Raw genomic sequence first — 18267 nt, forward strand, 5'->3', positions numbered from 1 at the left:
TTGGTTATCTGTTTTATATAAACTAGTATGTATATTTTATTTTATTTATTTATTTTTTAAACCTGTTTTTAAAAAAATTTATTTATATTATTTTATTTATTTATTTTTGGCTGTGTTGGGTTTTCATTGCTGCGCACGGGCTTTCTCTAGTTGCAGCAAGTGGGGGCTACTCTTTGTTGGGGTACACGGGCTTCTCGTTGCAGTGGCTTCTCTTGTTGCAGAGCATGGGCTCCAGGCACACAGGCTTCAGGAGTTGTGGTTCTTGGGCTCTAGAGTGCAGGCTCAATAGTTGTGGCTCATGGACTTTGTTGCTCCATGGCATGTGGGATCCTCCCAGACCAGGGCTCAAACCCATGTCCCCTGCATTGGCAGGCAGATTCTTAACCACTGCGCCACCAGGGAAGCCCAGTATGTATATTTTAATCCCACTACTACTTTATCCCCGCCCCACCCCTTTCCCCTTTGGTAACCCTAAATTTGTTTTCTATGTCTGTGAGTCTATTTCTGTTTTGTAAATAAGTTCATTTTTATCTTTTTTTTTTTAGATTGCACATATAAGTGATATCATGATATTTGTCTTTCTATGGCTTACTTCACTAAGTGTGATAATCTCTAGGTCCATCCATGTTGCTGATAATGGCATTATTTCATTCTTTTTTATGGCTGAGTAATATTCCATTGTATGTATGTATCACATTTTCTTTACCCATTCATCTGTTGATGGACACTTAGGTTGCTTCCATGTCTTGGCTATTGTAAATAGTGCTGTTACGAACATTGGGGTACATGTATCTTTTGGATTATAGTTTTCTCTGGATATATGCCCAGGAGTGGGATTGCTGGATCATATGGTAGCTCTATTTTTAGTTTTTTAAGGAACCTCCATACTGTTCTCCATAGTGGCTGCACCAGTTTACATTCCCACCAACAATGTAGGATGGTTTCTTTTCCTCCACAGCCTCTCCAGCATTTATTATTTGTAGACTTTTTGATGGTGGCCCCTCTAACCAGTGTGAGGTGGTACCTCAGTAGTTTTGATTTGCATTTCTCTAATAATTAACATTGTTGAGCATCTTTTCATGTGCCTTTTGGCCATCTGTATGTCTTCTCTGGAGAAATGGCTATTTAGTCTGTTCAGTAACTCTTAAGAATTTATTTTCTTTGTGGAGTAAAATGCAGTTAAGATTACGTGATATTGTTAGGGAATAGTTGATGATATCTGATTATTTGAAGTTAGGATTTGAACTTTGGCAGTCTAGATTTAGAGGATTGTGTTCTTAAGCACTGTTATAATTTTATAACACAATGTGTGAATTAAAAATTACTTTATTAAAACAGTCTTGAATATAATTAAACTTTAAAAATTTTCATGATATATGCTTTTCATTCATATGATACATGCTTGTGGCTAAAAAACAACAGTGCCTTCCCTACCCCTAATCCCACTCCCCAATGACACTTAACCATTTTTATTTCTGCTTCCCATTGGTAATATTTTAAGTTCTTTAGATAATATGATTTTACTGTCTGTTCTTCATTTGCCAATGCTTATCATTGGTCCTCCACTATAAAGAAGAGAAAGGGTGATTTAACCCACACATCCTGCCCTTCCATCTTCTCTGTGCCCCTTCTCCACCACGCAGACTTCAGGGATTAGATTATTTTTACTTTTTTCTCTTGGTTTCCTATACTCATAAAATTTTTGTTCTATTAATTTTAGATGGTATGTCTTCATTCCCTACCATGTAATATAAAAATACTAAAACCCTTTGTTCTCTTACCTTCTAACTGATATCAACTGTGCTTTTCTTTTTAACATTATATAGGTCAATAATATTTGCATTCTACACCATAAATTGTCTCCCTTTCTTTGTCTTGAGTTTATTGTAAAAGTTTTCATTATTATGACTCTTATTATTGTTTAATGTAGCACTAAGTAATGTGTACATTTCCTTCTCTGTCCAGTAATTCATTGATGTAGTCAAAAGATATTCACTGAGTGCCTGCTGTGTTGTAGGCATCTAGGCACTGGGAACACAAGGGAACAAAACAGACAAAATCCTTGCACAGTGCATACATTCTAGTGGGTGTTAACAATGAACAAATAAATGTACCTGGCATACAAAAAGGGAATCAGGTGTTAAGGGAGTATGTGGAGGGTGAGATTTAAAATAGGTTGCTCTGGGAATCCCTCACTGAAAAAGTGATTTTTTAGGAAAGACCCAAAAAAAGTAAGAAAGCAACATTCAGGTGTCTGAGGAAGCAGATTGTAGACAGTGGGGCAGCAAGTGCAAAGGCTCTGGGGTAGGAGAAAGCCTGGTGTGTTGGAGGCACAGCAAGGAGGCCAGTGTCTTTAGAGCAGATGGCACAAGTAGAGGTGAGATCAGGTAAGTAGCAGGGTCCCCTGATTATGCGTGTAGTTTAGTACTTCTCGGTACTATCAGAACTATCACCTGTTAATTTACTAGTTATATAACCTTGTCTAAAGCACGTAACTTTTTTGACACCTAGTGTCTCATTTGGAAGGTGAAGTTTTTTGATCTCTTTAAGTTCTTTTAAGCTTTAAATTTACATGATTAGATTTAGTACATATGCTTAGTTTAGTGGGTTGTTTTTGGCTGCACTGCGCAACTTGTGGGATCTTAGTTCCCTGACGAGGGATTGAACCCTGGCCCTTGGCAGTGAAAGTGCGGAGTCCTAACCACTGGTCCACCAGGGAATATACTTAGTTTAGGTCACTTGTTCAAATGTAATTGTATTATTCCAAATTTATACTTAAAGAATAGTCCATTTTAATTTAACTACTCCTTTTTGATTAAAGACCCTAAACAAATTCTGATGTCATGTTCTGCACATCTGCATCCTGTATTTGCTAAATAACATAGGCTATGTATGTGATAATGTGCCTTGTAGCTTCTTATAAATTAATGATTCTGTCACTTTTTGTTAAGGCTGGGAACTGCTGACTGTACAGTCTCTCACATCAGAGCTCTGCAATTTCTTCTCATGGATAACAGTCAAAGCAGGGGGGAAATCTACTTTTTAAATAATTTTTTTCAAGAAAAGGAAAAATGACTTAATTCATCCAAGAATGAAATTCCACATACTAGTTTTTCTAAACTACTTTTTGTGAATAAAAGCCCCTGACAGAGGGAGTTTGGAAATGGTATACAGACAAAAGACGTTCCAGAGTCAAATATTTTAGCCATTAAAGCATAAATCAGCTGCAGTTCTTCAGTGAGATAGTGTCTCAGAGAAGAAAAGAGACCTCTTTAATAATGTTTTTTCAATTGGCATGTTTTTCTCATAGTCTAATAAGACACAAGGCTGATTTCCATCTCCACATTTCTAAAATAGATTATGCGACTGAGTTAGTCCATATATGAGATACTTTTGTTTTCTTCTTTCCACCAAGCCTTCCCTCCTTTTTTTTTTTTTCCTGGCATAAATACCCATATGTGACCAGTTGAGATGATCAAGATGATAGAATAAAATCCCTTGGAAACACTTTGAAACCTCTATTCATTTCTCAGCACCTAAAGGTAACTCAAAGAACATAAAACCCTACTTTCTCATTTTATTATTAATATAAAATGGAAACAGAGGTTAAATAACTCAGAGGTAGTATTAGAAATGAACCTTAATAAAAAACAAGAAAGAAAACATATATAAGGGAATCCCCTGGTGGTTCAGTGGTTAGGACACCACATGTTCACTGCCAAGAGCCCAGGTTCAGTCCCTGGTCGGGGATCCCACAGGCTATGTGGTGCAGGCAAACCCCCCCACCACCACACACACACAGATAGGTGATACTAGAGATAAGAAAGTGTGAAGGGACTTCCCTGGTAGTCCAGTGGTTAAGATGCCATGCTTCCACTGCATGGGGCGCGGGTTTGATCCCACACACCACGTGGCACAGAAAAAAAAAAGAAAGAAAATGGCGAGACCCAATTACAGACTAAATATGTGAATACTGTATAGTTTGATAAATTTGAAAATTTAGATTAAGAATATTCTAGGAAAATATGCATTATTAAAATTAGCTAAAGTACAAGCATAAAAGTTGAATAGACCCCTAACCATGAAGGAAATAGAGAAAGTTATTAAAACTCCAAAGCTGGGCTTCCCTGGTGGCGCAGTGGTTGAGAGTCCACCTGCCGATGCAGGGCACACGGGTTTGTGCCCCAGTCCAGGAAGATCCCACATACTACGGAGCGGCTTGGCCCGTGAGCCATGGCCGCTGAGCCTGCACGTCCGGAGCCTGTGCTCCGCAACGGGAGAGACCACAACAGTGAGAGGCCCGCGTACCACTAAAAAAAAAAGCAAAAAAACTCCAAAGCTATCCCCAAAAGACTTAGTATAGATGGTTTTACAGGTCAGTTTTCTTTCACAACCTTGAAGTATAACTCTTATGCTATTTAACTGTACCAGAGCTGACGGGGGAAAAAAATAGAGAAAGAAAGGGAAGAAAAAGAGGACAGTTTCCAATTTTTTTTAAGGCATTAACAAAATCCTGATACAACTACCTAACAAAGATAAAACAAACACAAAAAATCATAGACCAACTCCACTTAAGAATATAGATGAAAAACTAGGCAGAAAAGTAGAACAAATGGGATCTAAAAGTAAGGTTTAACTCAAGAATCCACAAATGATTCAGTATTAGGAAATTTGATATAGTTCATCAAATTGATGGACCTAAGAGGAAAGACTTCATCATTGCAATGGAAGCGACATTGAAGGACTCACACTTTTTGATTTAAAAATTTAGTACAAAGCTTAAGTAATCAGACCATTGTAGTAATGGCATAAGGAGAGATGTATAGAACAATAGAATAGAATTGAGAGTACAAAAATAAACCTAAACATCTATGGCCAACTGATTTCTGACAAGAGTACCGAGACCATTCAATGGGGAAAGAATAGTCTTTTCAGCAAATGGTGATGGGACAACTGGATTTCCACGTGGCAAAAAATGAAACTGGGGGCTTCCCTGGTGGCACAGTGGTTGGGAGTCCGCCTGCCGATGCAGGGGGCACGGGTTCGTGCCCTGGTCCGGGAGGATCCCACATGCCGCGGAGCGGCTGGGCCCGTGGGCCATGGCCGCTGGGCCTGCGCGTCTGGAGCCTGTGCTCCACAGCCGGAGAGGCCACAACAATGAGAGGCCCGCATACTGAAAAAAAAAAAAAAAAAAAAAAGAAGAAGCTGGACTCCTACCTCACACCATATACAAAAATTAATTCAAAATGGATCAACAACCTAACTAGAAGAGTAAAACCATAAAACTCTTAGCTGATAACATGGGGATCTCTTCGTGACCTTCATATACATGACACCAAAAGCATGAGCAAAAAAGGAAATAATATACGAACTGGACTTCATTAAAATTAAAAACTTTTGTGCATTGATGTCAAGAAAGTGAAAAGAGAACTACAGACTGGGAGAAAACATTTGGAAATCATATGTCTGATAAGAGTCTAGTATCCAGAATATATAAAAGAACCTGATTTAAAAAGGGACAAAGGACTTGAATAGAAATTTCTCCAAAGAAGATACACAAATGGCCAACAAGCACATGAAAAGATAGTCAGCATCATTAGTCATTAAGGAAATACATATCAAAACCACAGTGCAGTACCACATCATGTCCACTTGGATGCCTATACTTAAAAAAACAAAAAGGAAATCAAGTGTTGATGAGCATGTGGAGAAACCAGAACCCTCTTACATTGCTGATGGGAATGCAAAATGGTTCAGCTTCTGTGAAAAGCAGTTTAGTGGCTCCTCAAAAAGCTAAACATAGAATTACCATATGACTCAGCAATTCTACTCCTAGGTGTACACCCAAAAGAGTCAAAAACAGATACTCAAATAAATACATGTACACTCATGTCTAATAGCACCACTATTCATGATAGCTGAAAGGTGGAAACAGCCCAAATGTCCTTCAGTGGAAGAATGGAAAAACAAACTATGGAAATACATCAGCTATAAAAAGCAATAAAGTACTCATACATACTACAGTGTGGTGACCCCATACCACAATGTGATGACCTCAAAAACAGTATGCTAAGTGAAATATATCAGACATGAAAGGTCACATATTGTATGATTCCATTTATATGAAATATCCAGAATAGGTAAATCCATAAAGACAGAATGCAGGTTATTGATTGTTAGGGCCTGTGTGGAGGGGCATTGGGAAGCAAATGCTTAATAGGTACAGGTTCCTCTTATGGTGTAAAGAAAATGTTTTGACTATAAAGCTACTATAAAGTATGGTACTGGCGCAAAAACAGAAATACAGATCAATGGTACAGGATAGAAAGCCCAGAGATAAACCCATGCACCTGTGGTCACCTAATCTATGACAAAGGAGGCAAGAATATACAATGGAGACAAAGCAGCCTCTTCAATAAATGGTGCTGGGAAAACTGGACAACTGCATGTAAAAGAATGAAATTAGAACACTCCCTAACACCATACACAAACATAAACTCAAAATGGATTAAAGACCTAAATGTAAGACCAGACACTATAAAACTCTTAGAGGAAAATATAGGAAAAACACTGACATAAATCACAGCAAGATCTTTTATGACCCACCTCCTAGAGTAATGAAAATAAAAACAAAAATAAGCAAATGGGACCTAATTAAACTTAAAAGCTTTTGCATAGAAGATGAAAAGACAGCCCTCAGAATGGGAGAAAGTATTTGCAAATGAAGCAACAAAGTATTAATCTCCAAAATATACAAACAGCTCATGCAGCTCAATATCAAAACAACAAACAACCCAATCAAGAAATGGGTGGAAGACCTAAGTAGACATTTCAGCAAAGAAGACATACAGATGGCCAAGAGGCATATGAAAAGTTGCTCAACATCACTAATTATTAGAGAAATGCAAATCAAAACTACCATGAGGGCTTCCTTGGTGGCGCAGTGGTTGAGAGTCCGCCTGCCGATGCAGGGGACATGGGTTCGTGCCCCGGTCCAGGAAGATCCCACATGCCATGGAGTGGCTGGGCCCGTGAGCCATGGCCGCTGAGCCTGCGTGTCTGGAGCCTGTGCTCCGCAACGGGAGAGGCCACAACAGTGAGAGGCCCGCGTACCGCAAAAAAAAAAAAAAAAAACTACCATGAGGTATCACTGGTCAGAATGAGCATCATCAGAAAATCTGCAAACAATAAATGCTGGAGAGGGTGTGGAGAAAAGGGAACCCTCTTGCACTGTTGGTGGGAATGTAAATTGATACAGCCACTGTGGAGAACAGTATGGAGGTTCCTTAAAAAACTAAAAATAGAACTACCATACGACCCAGGAGTCCCACTACTGGGCATATACCCTAAGAAAATCATAATTCAAAAAGACACATGCACCCCAATGTTCACTGCAGCACTATTTACAATAGCCAGGACATGGAAATGACCTAAATGTCCATCGATAGATAAATGGATAAAGAAGATGTGGTCCATATATATAATGGAATATTACTCAGCCATAAAAAGAAATGAAATTGAGTCATTTGTAGAGATGTGGATGGACCTAGAGCCTGTCATACAGAGTGAAGTAAGTCAGAAGGAGAAAAACGAATATCGTATGTTAACACATATGTGTGGAATCTAGAAAAATGGTACAGATGAACCTATTTTCAGGGCAGGAATAGAAAGGCAGACATAGAGAACGGACATGTGGACACAGTGGGGCAAGGAGGGGTGGGATGAATTGAGAGATTAGGTTTGACATAAATACACTACCATGTGTAAAATAGATAGCTAGTGGGAACCTGCTGTATAGCACAGGGAGCTCAGCTTGGTGCTCTGTGATGGCCTAGTTGGGTGGGATGTGGAGGGAGGGAGGTCCAAGAGGGAGGGGATGTGTGTATGCATATGGCTGATTCACTTCGCTCTGCAGCAGAAACTAACACAACATTGTAAAGCAATTATTGTCTAATAATAAATAAAAAAATGTTTTGGAACTAGATAAAGGTGGAGATTGTACAACATTGTGAATATACTAAATGCCACTGAATTATTCACTTTAAAATGGTTAATTTTATGTTATGTGGATTATATCAGTAAAATGGAAACATTAAAAGTATTATTTTTCAATCCTGATAAATCTTCTTATCAAAATCAGAATAGCATAATACTTTCTTTCAATGACTGAAAAACTATCCCAGAGTCATGCATAATGGTGAAAGATGTACAATGAATTCAGGAGGAAAGTCAGGTTGTTCTTAAACATCATTATTATTCGACAGTGATTGAGAAATGGTAGTAAGTACCTTTGGATAAGAAAATAAACAAAAGTTGTAAATGTGGGAAATCCAGATATTTTCTGTATTTTCTTTTTCTGCAGATGATGTCTATCTGAAAAACCCAAGAGAATCAACCCAAAAAACTGTTGAAAATGATAGGAAATTCTAGTATTTTGGCTGCTTTTAAGATAGACTGAAATCAGTGGATAGAAAAACCAGTTAGTTTAGTTGGGAAATATTATAGGTCTTAGATCCTGGCAGAATGTGGATTAAGCTAACACAGTAATACTCCCAATACAAATATCTAGAAATGCTGACTGTATTTTCAAACAAACTTTTCTCTTAAACCATAGCTGAGCTTTCGATAAAGACAGATCTCCAGTTACCAGAAATTAAGAGGAAATTTGAGAGCAAGGCAGAAATCACACTAGCAGCCTAAGAGGGAAACGGTTTGTGAGCTAGAGCCTTTGGTTTTAACATCCATTCTGAAGGTCCTGGACTCATAAAAAGCAGAGAATTAGAACTGAGAACCCAGCATGGAACAGAACCTTCAGTGGGCTTTACAAGCAGTGAAATAGAGAACTAGAAGGAAAAGCCAAAAAAAACACAACAAAAACAAAAAAGGAAGCATTCCTCTACCCAGAACTTGGGTGAGAAAAGGAATCTCCCAGGAAAAATTGAAACCATGGATTTGGACTTGATGTGCTAAAACCTGCATGATGTAAGAATCTTCAAATTAATATACAGTAGGTCTTAGGCTACTAAACATCTGCGGTACCTTTTAGAAGCAAATGTAAAACTACTCCACAATGTAGAATGCATGAAATTTCCCTACAAAAATTGAGCTTCACTAGAGGTGACTTACAGTTTTTTTAAAGTTTTAAATCATATGTGGAAATGATCAGCAGAGACAGTAAAGGATTATACAATAAAGATCAACAAGAGGATTAACACTCTAAGAACTTGAAATAATAGGCTATAGAGGAGACTATAAAATGTGTATATATAAAATTATTAGAAACCAAAAAATGAATTCAAACCATAGGAAAAAAATAAAACAGTGAAAAAAGGAATGGGCAGATTTGACAAAGAATCAAATCTTACCTTCTAAAAATGAAAAATACTATTACTGAAATTGAACTTAGTAAATAGATTAAATAGTGAATTAGAGCCGGCTGAAAAGGCAATTGGTAAACTGGAAAATAAATTCGATGAAGTTACCCAGAATGCAGCACAAGGTGATAAAGAGAAAATATGAAAAAGAGGTTAAGAAACGTGGATGAACAAATTTAAAAGTCCAATGACACTAGCAGACCTAATGGAAGCTCCAGGAAGAGAGAGGAGGATGAATTCATTCAGAGCAGTGTTTGAATCCTCAGATTGAAGAAGCAAATGGGATAAATAATAATTAGTCTAATACATCTACATCCAAGTGATTTTTGACAAGTGTGCAAAGTTCATTCAATGGAGAAAAAATTGTCTTGTCACCCAGTGGTTCTGGGACATCTGGATTTCCATATGAAAGAGTGAAGTTGGATTTCTGCCTCAGACTATGTAAAAAATTAACTCAGTGAATCAGTGACCTAAATATAAGAGTAAAAACCATAAAACTCTTAGAAGAAAACATAGGGGTAAATCTTCATGACTTTGGATCTGGCAGTGGAGTCCTTAGCATGAGCAGCAAAAGAAAAGAGAGATAATTTTTTTTTGTTGTTTGTTTATTTTTGGCTGCTTTGGGTCTTTGTTGCTGTGCGTGGGCTTTCTGTAGTTGCGGCAAGCGAGGCTACTCTTCATTGTGGTGCGTGGGCTACTCACTGCAGTGGCTTCTCTTGTTGTGGAGCACAAGCTTTAGGGTGCACAGGCTTCAGTAGTTGTGGTGCACGGGCTCCAGTAGTTGTGGCTCGCGGGCTCTAGAGCGCAGGCTCAGTAGTTGTGGCACATGGGCTTAGTTGCTCTGTGGCATGTGGGATCTTCCTGGACCAGGGCTCGAACCTGTGTCCCCTGCATTGGCAGGTGGATTCTTAACCACTGAGCCACCAGGGAAGCCCAAGATAGATAAACTGAACTTCATCAAAATTGAAAAATTTTATGCATCAAAGGACGTTTTCTTTTGAAGAAAGAAAGTGAAAAGGCAACCCAAAGAATAGCAGAAAATATTTGGAGATCATGTATCTAAAGAGTAAAACCCAATTTTTAAAATAGGCAAAGGATGTGACTAGGCATTTCTCTAAAGAAGATATACAAATGGCCAATTAGCATATGAAAAGACAGGTGCTCAATATTATTAGTCATTAGGGGCATGCAAATCAAAATCACGAGATATGCTTCACACGTATTAGGTTGGTATAATTTTTTTTTTAAAAGGAAAATAAAGTGCTGATGAGCATATAGAAAAATTGAAGCTCTCATACATTTTGATGGGAATGTAAAATGGTGCAACACTATGGAAAACGGGCAGTTCCTCACAAAGCTAAACATATAATTACCCAGTAATTCTACTCCTAGGCATATACCCAAAGAATTGAAAGCAGGGATTCAAACAGATACTTATATGTCAGCATTCATTGCAGCATTATTCATAATAACCAAAAGGTGGAAACAACCCAGGTGTTTTGTCAGTAGGTGAATGGATGAACAAAATGTGGTATATACATAGAATGGAATATTATTCCACCATTAAAAGGAATGAAGTTTTGATATGTGCTACAACATGGATGAACCTTGAAGACGTTATGCTAAGTGAAATAAGCTGTACATGAAAGGACAAATATTGTGATTCCACTTATATGGCATATCTAAAATAGGCAATTTCATAGAGACAGGAAGTTGATTAGAGATTACCAGGAGCTGAAGGAAGGGAGAACTTGGGAGTCATTGCTTAATGTTTTCAGCGTTTGTGTTTGGAGTGATGAAAAAGTTCAGGAAATAGGTAGTGGTAATGGTTGTACAACATCGTGAATATAATAAATACCACTGAACTATACACTTAATAGTTTAAATGGCAACTTTTTTTGGCAAATTTTATGTTATATGTATTTCACCACAATTTAAAAAAATTAATTGATGACTCAGTGGTGCACGTTGAGTGAATTGTATGGTACGTGAATTATATCTCAATCTAAAAAAAAAAAGTCTGTTTCCTAGACACGTGAATGAAACTGTAGATATCAAAGACTAAGAAAATCTTGAAAGCAACCAGAGAGGGAAAGACAAATTATATACAAATAAAAATATAATGAGTTTACACACCTATCAAGAATGGTCAAAATCCAGAACACTGACAACATCAAATGCTGGTTAAAACGTGGAGCAACAGGAACTGTAATTCATTGCCGGTGGGAATGCAAATGGGACAGCCACTTTAGAAGACTTTAGGAGAAGTTTTCTCATAAAACTAAATGTACAGTTACTGTATGACCCAGCAATCACACTCAAACCAAATGAGTTGAAAACTTATGTCCACACAAAAACCTGCACACAGATGTTTATAGCCACTTTATTCATAATTGCCAAACTTGGAAGCAACAAAGATGTCTGTCAGCAGGTGAATGGATAAATAAACTGTGATATGTTCAGACAATGGAATATATGAAAAGACATGGGGAACCTTAAATGCATATTACTAGTGAAGGAAGCCAGTCTGGAAAGGCTACATACTGTATGATTCCAACTCCATGACAGTTCTGGAGAAGGCCAAACTATGGAGACAGTAAAAAGATCAGTGCTTGCCAGCGTTTAGGGGAGAAGAAGAGGTGAATAGGAGGAACACGGAGGATTTTTAGGGTGGTGAAACTATTCTGTATGATACTACAATGGTGAATACATGTCATTATACATTTGTTAAAATCCATAGAATTTACAGCACCAGAAGTAAAACCTAATATAGACTGTGGATAAACTATAGGTTTGTTGATTGTAACAAATGTACCACTCTGGTGTGGAATGTGATAGTGGGGGAAGCTGGGGGGGCGGTGCAGAGGGTATATGGGAACTCTGTACTTTTCTGCTCAGTTTTCCTGTGAACCTAAAACTGCTCTAAAAACTAAAGTCTTTTAAAAGAATATATATACACAAATATATACATAAATAATGGCTGTAAAGCCAGTTCACAGTAGCAACAAAAATTATTAAATACTTATTAATCTAGAAAATGTGTATTTGAAGCCTACCTTAAAACTTCAGAGACATAAAAGACTTGAATAAATAGTATTAGATGGAATGGGTCAATATTATGTCAGTTTTTCTCAAATTAACCAGTGAATTTAAGGTAATCTTAATTAAAATCCCAAAGGTTTTATTTGTCAGCAACTGAACAAAATTACTACAAAGTTGATCCCAAAGAATAAACATGGGAAATAACCAGGAAAATTCTGTGGGATAAAAATTAGCGAAAGTGATTATGCCAAAGCAGTTGTTAACATAATGATCAAAATAGCAGCTTGTGCCAAAATAGAAAGAAATATTGGTACAGCAAAATAGAAAATTCAGGATAATGTAATTTTTAAAAATACATATTTGGCATTGAGTCAGTGATCAAGGATAGAGAATAAATTAAAAAACAAAATAACAAATTTAAAAAAATTGATAGTATATGTGGCAAGGTACCCAGAATGAGATGTCAGAATTTCTTAAAATGTTAGAACAGCAATGCTGAGAGCTCAATTGCTGAGATTTTACTCTTTCCCAGTACTTGATTTTCTTTACTTATTGGACCAAGAAATTAAGAATATATTATTAGGCTTTGAAGAAAGCCAAATATCAACAGAACATGAAAGAATATTTTCTAGAGCCGAATTCAAAGAATTATTTAAATGGCCATTCATCACTGTCTCCAAGCTGAAAAATACAACTTTCCAGGATTTGAGTGTAATATGTAGTATATCACTGTAGCATCTGACTGAATGATGAAAAGCAGTCTTCAGTGACAAAGTATTCTATTATTTCTGGGTGTGAGCTCAATCTCAACATCTAGAACGAGTTCACAGAGTCACCAAACACTTGACATTTCTGACAGCCTATAATTTTGAATTAAAATTTTTCTAATCTAGACAAGAAAAAGGAACAGAAGGTAGCCAAATTGGGAGGGAAGAGGTAAAATTGTCATTATATGCAGATGACATGATACTTTATATACAAAACCCTAAAGACTCCACATAGAAACTATTAGAACTGATAAATGAGTTCAGCAAGGTAGCAGAATGCATGATTAACATACAGAAATCTTTTCCATTTCTTTACACTAACAACGAAATATCAGAAAGTGAAAGTTAAAAAAAAAAATCCCGTTTAAAATTGCATCAAAAAAGAAAATACCTGGGAATAAACATGACCAAGGAGATGAAAAATTTATATGCTGAGAACTATAAAACATTGATGAAGGAAATAGAAGACAATTCAAAGAAATGGAAAGATATCCCATGCTCTTGGATTGAAAGAATTAATATTGTTAAAATGGCCATACTACCCAAAGCAATCTACAGATTTAATGTGATCCCTATCAAATTACCCATGACTTTTTCACAGAACCGGAACACATACTCCTAAAATTTATATGGAACCACAAAAGACCCGGAATTGCCAAAGCAATCCTGAGGAAAAAGAACAAAGCTGGAGGCACAACCCCACCCCCCAACTTCAGACAATGCTACAAAGCTACAGTAATCAAAATAATGTGGTATTGGCATGAAATCAGACATATGGATCAGTGGAACAGAATAGAGAGCCCAGAAATAAACGCACACACCTATGGTCAATTAATCTTCGACAAAGGAAGCAAGAATACACATTGGAGAAAAGTTAGTCTCTTCAGCAAGTGGTGTTGGGAAAGCTGGACAGCTGCATGTAAGTCAATGAAATTAGAACACTCCCTCACACCATATGCAAAAATAAACCCAAAATGGCTTAAAGACTTAAATACAAGACATGACACCATAAAACTCCTAGAAGAGAACATAGGCAAAACATCTTCTGACATAAGTCGTAGCAATATTCTCTTAGATCAGTCTCCCAAGGCAAAAGAAATAAAAGCAAAAGTAAACAAATGGGACTTAAACTTAGAAGCTTTTGCACAGCAAAGGAAACCATAGACAAAATGAAAAGACAACCTATGGGCTGGGAGAAAATATTTGCAAACGATGTGATCAACAAGGGCTTAATTTCCAAAATATACAAACAGTTCATACACATCAATATCAGAAAACAAACAACCCAATCAAAAGATGAGCAGAAGACCTAAATAGACATTACTCCAAAGAAGACATACAGATAGCCAACAGGCACATGAAAAGATGCTCGACATTGCTGATTATTAGAGAAATGCAGATCAAAACTACCATGAGGTATCACCTCACACCAGTCAGAATGGCCATCATCAAAAAGTCTACAAATAATAAATGCTGGCGAGGGTGTGGAGAAAAGAGAACCCTCCTACACTGTTGGTGTTAATGTAAATTGGTACAGCCACTATGGAGAACAGTATGGACGTTCCTTAAAAAACTAAAAATACAGTTACCATATGATCTAGCAATCCCACCCCTGGGCATATATCTGGAGAAAACTGTAATTCAAAAAGATACGTGCAGGGACTTCCCTGGTGGTCTAGTGGTTAACCACTCCGTGCTTCCACTGCAGGGGCACAAGTTCTGTCCCTGGTTGGGGAACTAAGATCCCATATGCTGCATGGCATGGCCAAAAAAAAAAAAAAAAACCAAAAAGATACATACACCCCAGTGTTCATAGCAGCACTATTTACAATAGCCAAGACATGGAAGCAACCTAAGTATCCATCGACAGATGAATGGATACGGTGATGTGATATATACATACAATGGAATATTACTCAGCCATAAGAAAGAATGAAATAATGCCATTTGCAGCAACATGGATGGACCCAGAGATTTTCATGCTAAATGAAGAAGTCAGACAGGGAAAGACAAATATTATATGATATCACTTATATGTGGAATCTAAAAAAACGATACAAATGAACTTATTCACAAAACAGACTCACAGACATAGAAAATGTACTTACAGGTACCAGATGGTAAAGGGGAAGGGAGGAATAAATTAGGAGTTTGGAATTAACAGATGCACACTACTATGTATAAAATAGATAACCAACAAGGACCTACTGTATAGCACAGGGAACTATTCAATATCTTGTAATAACCTGTAATGGAAAAGAATCTGAAAAGGAATATATATATAATATATATTATATATAACTGAATATATATATTATTTGATTCACTTAAAAGTAAGCATTCTTGCTGCTTTGTATAATGTTTATTCAAAATTATAGCTGTTACAATTCTTTAATGTCCTTAGTCTATATGATCTTTATGATCGATACCTCAGGTATTTTGCTACCTAAAGTTCAACAGTTTCCTAAATTGATTTTAATATGTTGGTTTTATGCATTTATTCAGTATTGGAAAGATAGGGGTAAAAATGAAAAATTCAGTATATGAACATTATAGGACTGTCCTGGGTCAGGCTGCTTGGGTTTGAGCATTCACTAGCTGAATGGTTTTGGGCAAGTTACTTAAACTCTCCATGCCTGTGTTTCGTAGGGCACTGGTTATTGTGCCCATGAATTACTACTGTTTCATCTTCATCCAGGGCCAAATGGTGGGAGATTCGGCGGGGGGGAAGTAGAAAGGGGGGTGGAGGTGTTGGCCCACCTTCCTGGAATCACAGTCTCTTTAAACAGAGGACAGCCGCCTTTTCTCAGAGGTGTGTGGCTCTTGCAGGTTTCCCTTGCTGCTACCACAGACACCACCACGGAATTTCCTGGGGACTGGGATGTGAAAGTTCAAAAAAAGATAAATAAAAGGGAGGGGGATTCCTATACTCTCTGAGGATAAGGAGTTACCTTACCTGGTCCTTGGGCCAGAGCTAGAGTGCTTTTCCCAGAGTTCTGTCTGTGCCATAGCACTCACTTGGATATCTGGCTGTGTAAAGTTCAGGCTGGAGGTACCAAAGGGGAGGAGGGGCAGGGAAGGTAGACTCCCTGCCAGTTCAGAAATACCTTGAATTCTGGTATTCTTCTCTGATTCATCTTATACTCTTTACAGAGAACTCAAATAGGTGCTTCCATGTATTCTGTTCTGGTTTTATGGTTTCATTCAGAGGGTGGGACAGGGTAATGTATGTCTACTCCATCTTATCCAGAACCAGACTCTAAATTTCCTTTTAAGAGAGAGCACTTGTGATATTGCCATCATCCTTTGTGCTTTCTAACCCAAGACTATTCCCATACTAAGGTACAATTTGAATAATATTACTACCTTGCAAAAACAAACCAAAAAAAGCTTTATTAGCTCTCCATTGCCTCTAGGATTAAGTACAGACTCATTTCAGTGTTCAAATTCCCCAGCTGCATATACCTCATATTCTTGCCAGACAGGAATATTTGCTGATATATAGTTATTCTATTCTACACCTATAGCTTTTGTTAAATTCTACCTGCCTAAAATAGGTTCCCAACCTTTCCAATACAGCTTCTTCAAGTTCTGCACATCTTCTAAAGCTCAGATGCACTCACTACCTTCTTAAAATTTTAGTTTTCTGCCCTGTTCTTATGTGCTTCCCATAAAAGGAGTATGTGATCTCTTCAGCCCTTGAGTAACTGTTTTTTATTTGTACCTTTCAACACACACACACACACACACACAGACACACACACACACTTTGTTTTAGGACTATTTTTATGTTTAGAGATATAGTAACTGTGTCTAGCATAGGCTGTTATGCCTCAGATCCAATAGATTCAGGTAACATTTAGTGCTTATCATGTACTTTCGCCTACTCCTCTATAACAGCTCTTGGAGACCTTTATTCTAAATCTCAGTCACATGAGGACACTGAGGGTAAGTAAAGTGACATTACCTTAACTCTTCTATAATGGCTGTGAGTTTCTTGAGTGCAGGAATTTTAATATTCAGTTTTCTACCATGTAATATCTACTGTATAGTAGCTACTCAGTAAACAGCAATAGCTGTAACTTTTCTCTTCTTTCTACAGTACCTTGGGCATGTAGAAGTTGATGAATCAAGAGGAATGCACATCTGTGAAGATGCTGTAAAAAGATTGAAAGCTGTATGTATTTGATGGTTGCCAGTGTTGATCTATATGCTGTAAATATTTTCTCAAAAGATTTTGCTCAGTAAATTTTAGTGACCCTCTATCCAGTAAGAACAGTATTTCTCTTAAGGCAAAATATGTGGGCTCATTAATAAAGAGCATTTCACGTTGTCCATCCAGAGGTGTAAGTTACAATGACCAACTTCTTCAATTTAGGCCAGACATTATCTAAAAGATACTTTTAATTCAGAACCCATATTAAGCAAGTGGTATGAATTCTTATAGATGAATAATATTCTAAAACCAGGATAAAACTATTACAGTTAGTCTTTTAACCTAACTGTGACAACTGGGTTATAAATTACTGATTTTAACTCTATAAGAAACAGCTTTCCAGGAAAAAGTGTAAAATAGAGATATCTGTGTTGACAGCAGGTGAGGTTTACATTTTGGGGAGACTTAATTATCATTACTGCTACTCCCCAGTTTCCTTCTCTATACTCCTCTAACATAAACAATGTATTTCCCTGCCTTTTGCACAAACTTCAGCATACTTGAAATGGAGAGTCCTTTTCCAGGATAAATAATGTCTGTTTTGCCTATTATGCCATAGAACACATCCCAGGCACATGCCTGTGTATTTAATAAAAGGAGAGAATGAGTTCAGAGTTCATAAAGGTTAAGATTAAAGTGTTAACTTCATATTTTGGATAGGTTTGAAGAATGTTTCTTAAATTCTGACAGCCCTCTTCACAACCTTCTCTCCAATGTGTGGCCTTTCCCCCCTTTGCTGTGAAAGCTTTAAGCATTACTTCTGCATGCCCTTGCCCCAGAACAGCATTAAATACTTGTTGCTTTGGGTTTGCTGGTATGGTGGGCTGCCACAAGTTTGGCTACTAATGAGTGCTTTTTTTTCCCCTCA

General features: G+C 37.3%; 1 protein-coding gene across 10 annotated transcripts in view; it reads left to right on the top strand.

Moving 5' to 3' along the window:
- LOC101321319 (protein numb homolog) overlaps positions 1 to 18267 on the top strand; it is a 234127-nt gene that overhangs the window by 178703 nt on the left and 37157 nt on the right. For all 10 annotated transcript variants that reach the window (XM_073799315.1, XM_019921607.3, XM_073799312.1 and 7 more), the window contains one exon: positions 17286 to 17360. In XM_073799315.1, coding sequence (XP_073655416.1) covers positions 17286 to 17360 — 75 coding nt within the window. The remainder of the gene's footprint in view (positions 1 to 17285; positions 17361 to 18267) is intronic.

Source organism: Tursiops truncatus, chromosome 2 (genome assembly GCF_011762595.2).
Source record: "Tursiops truncatus isolate mTurTru1 chromosome 2, mTurTru1.mat.Y, whole genome shotgun sequence".
Taxonomy (NCBI): Eukaryota; Metazoa; Chordata; class Mammalia; order Artiodactyla; family Delphinidae; genus Tursiops; species Tursiops truncatus.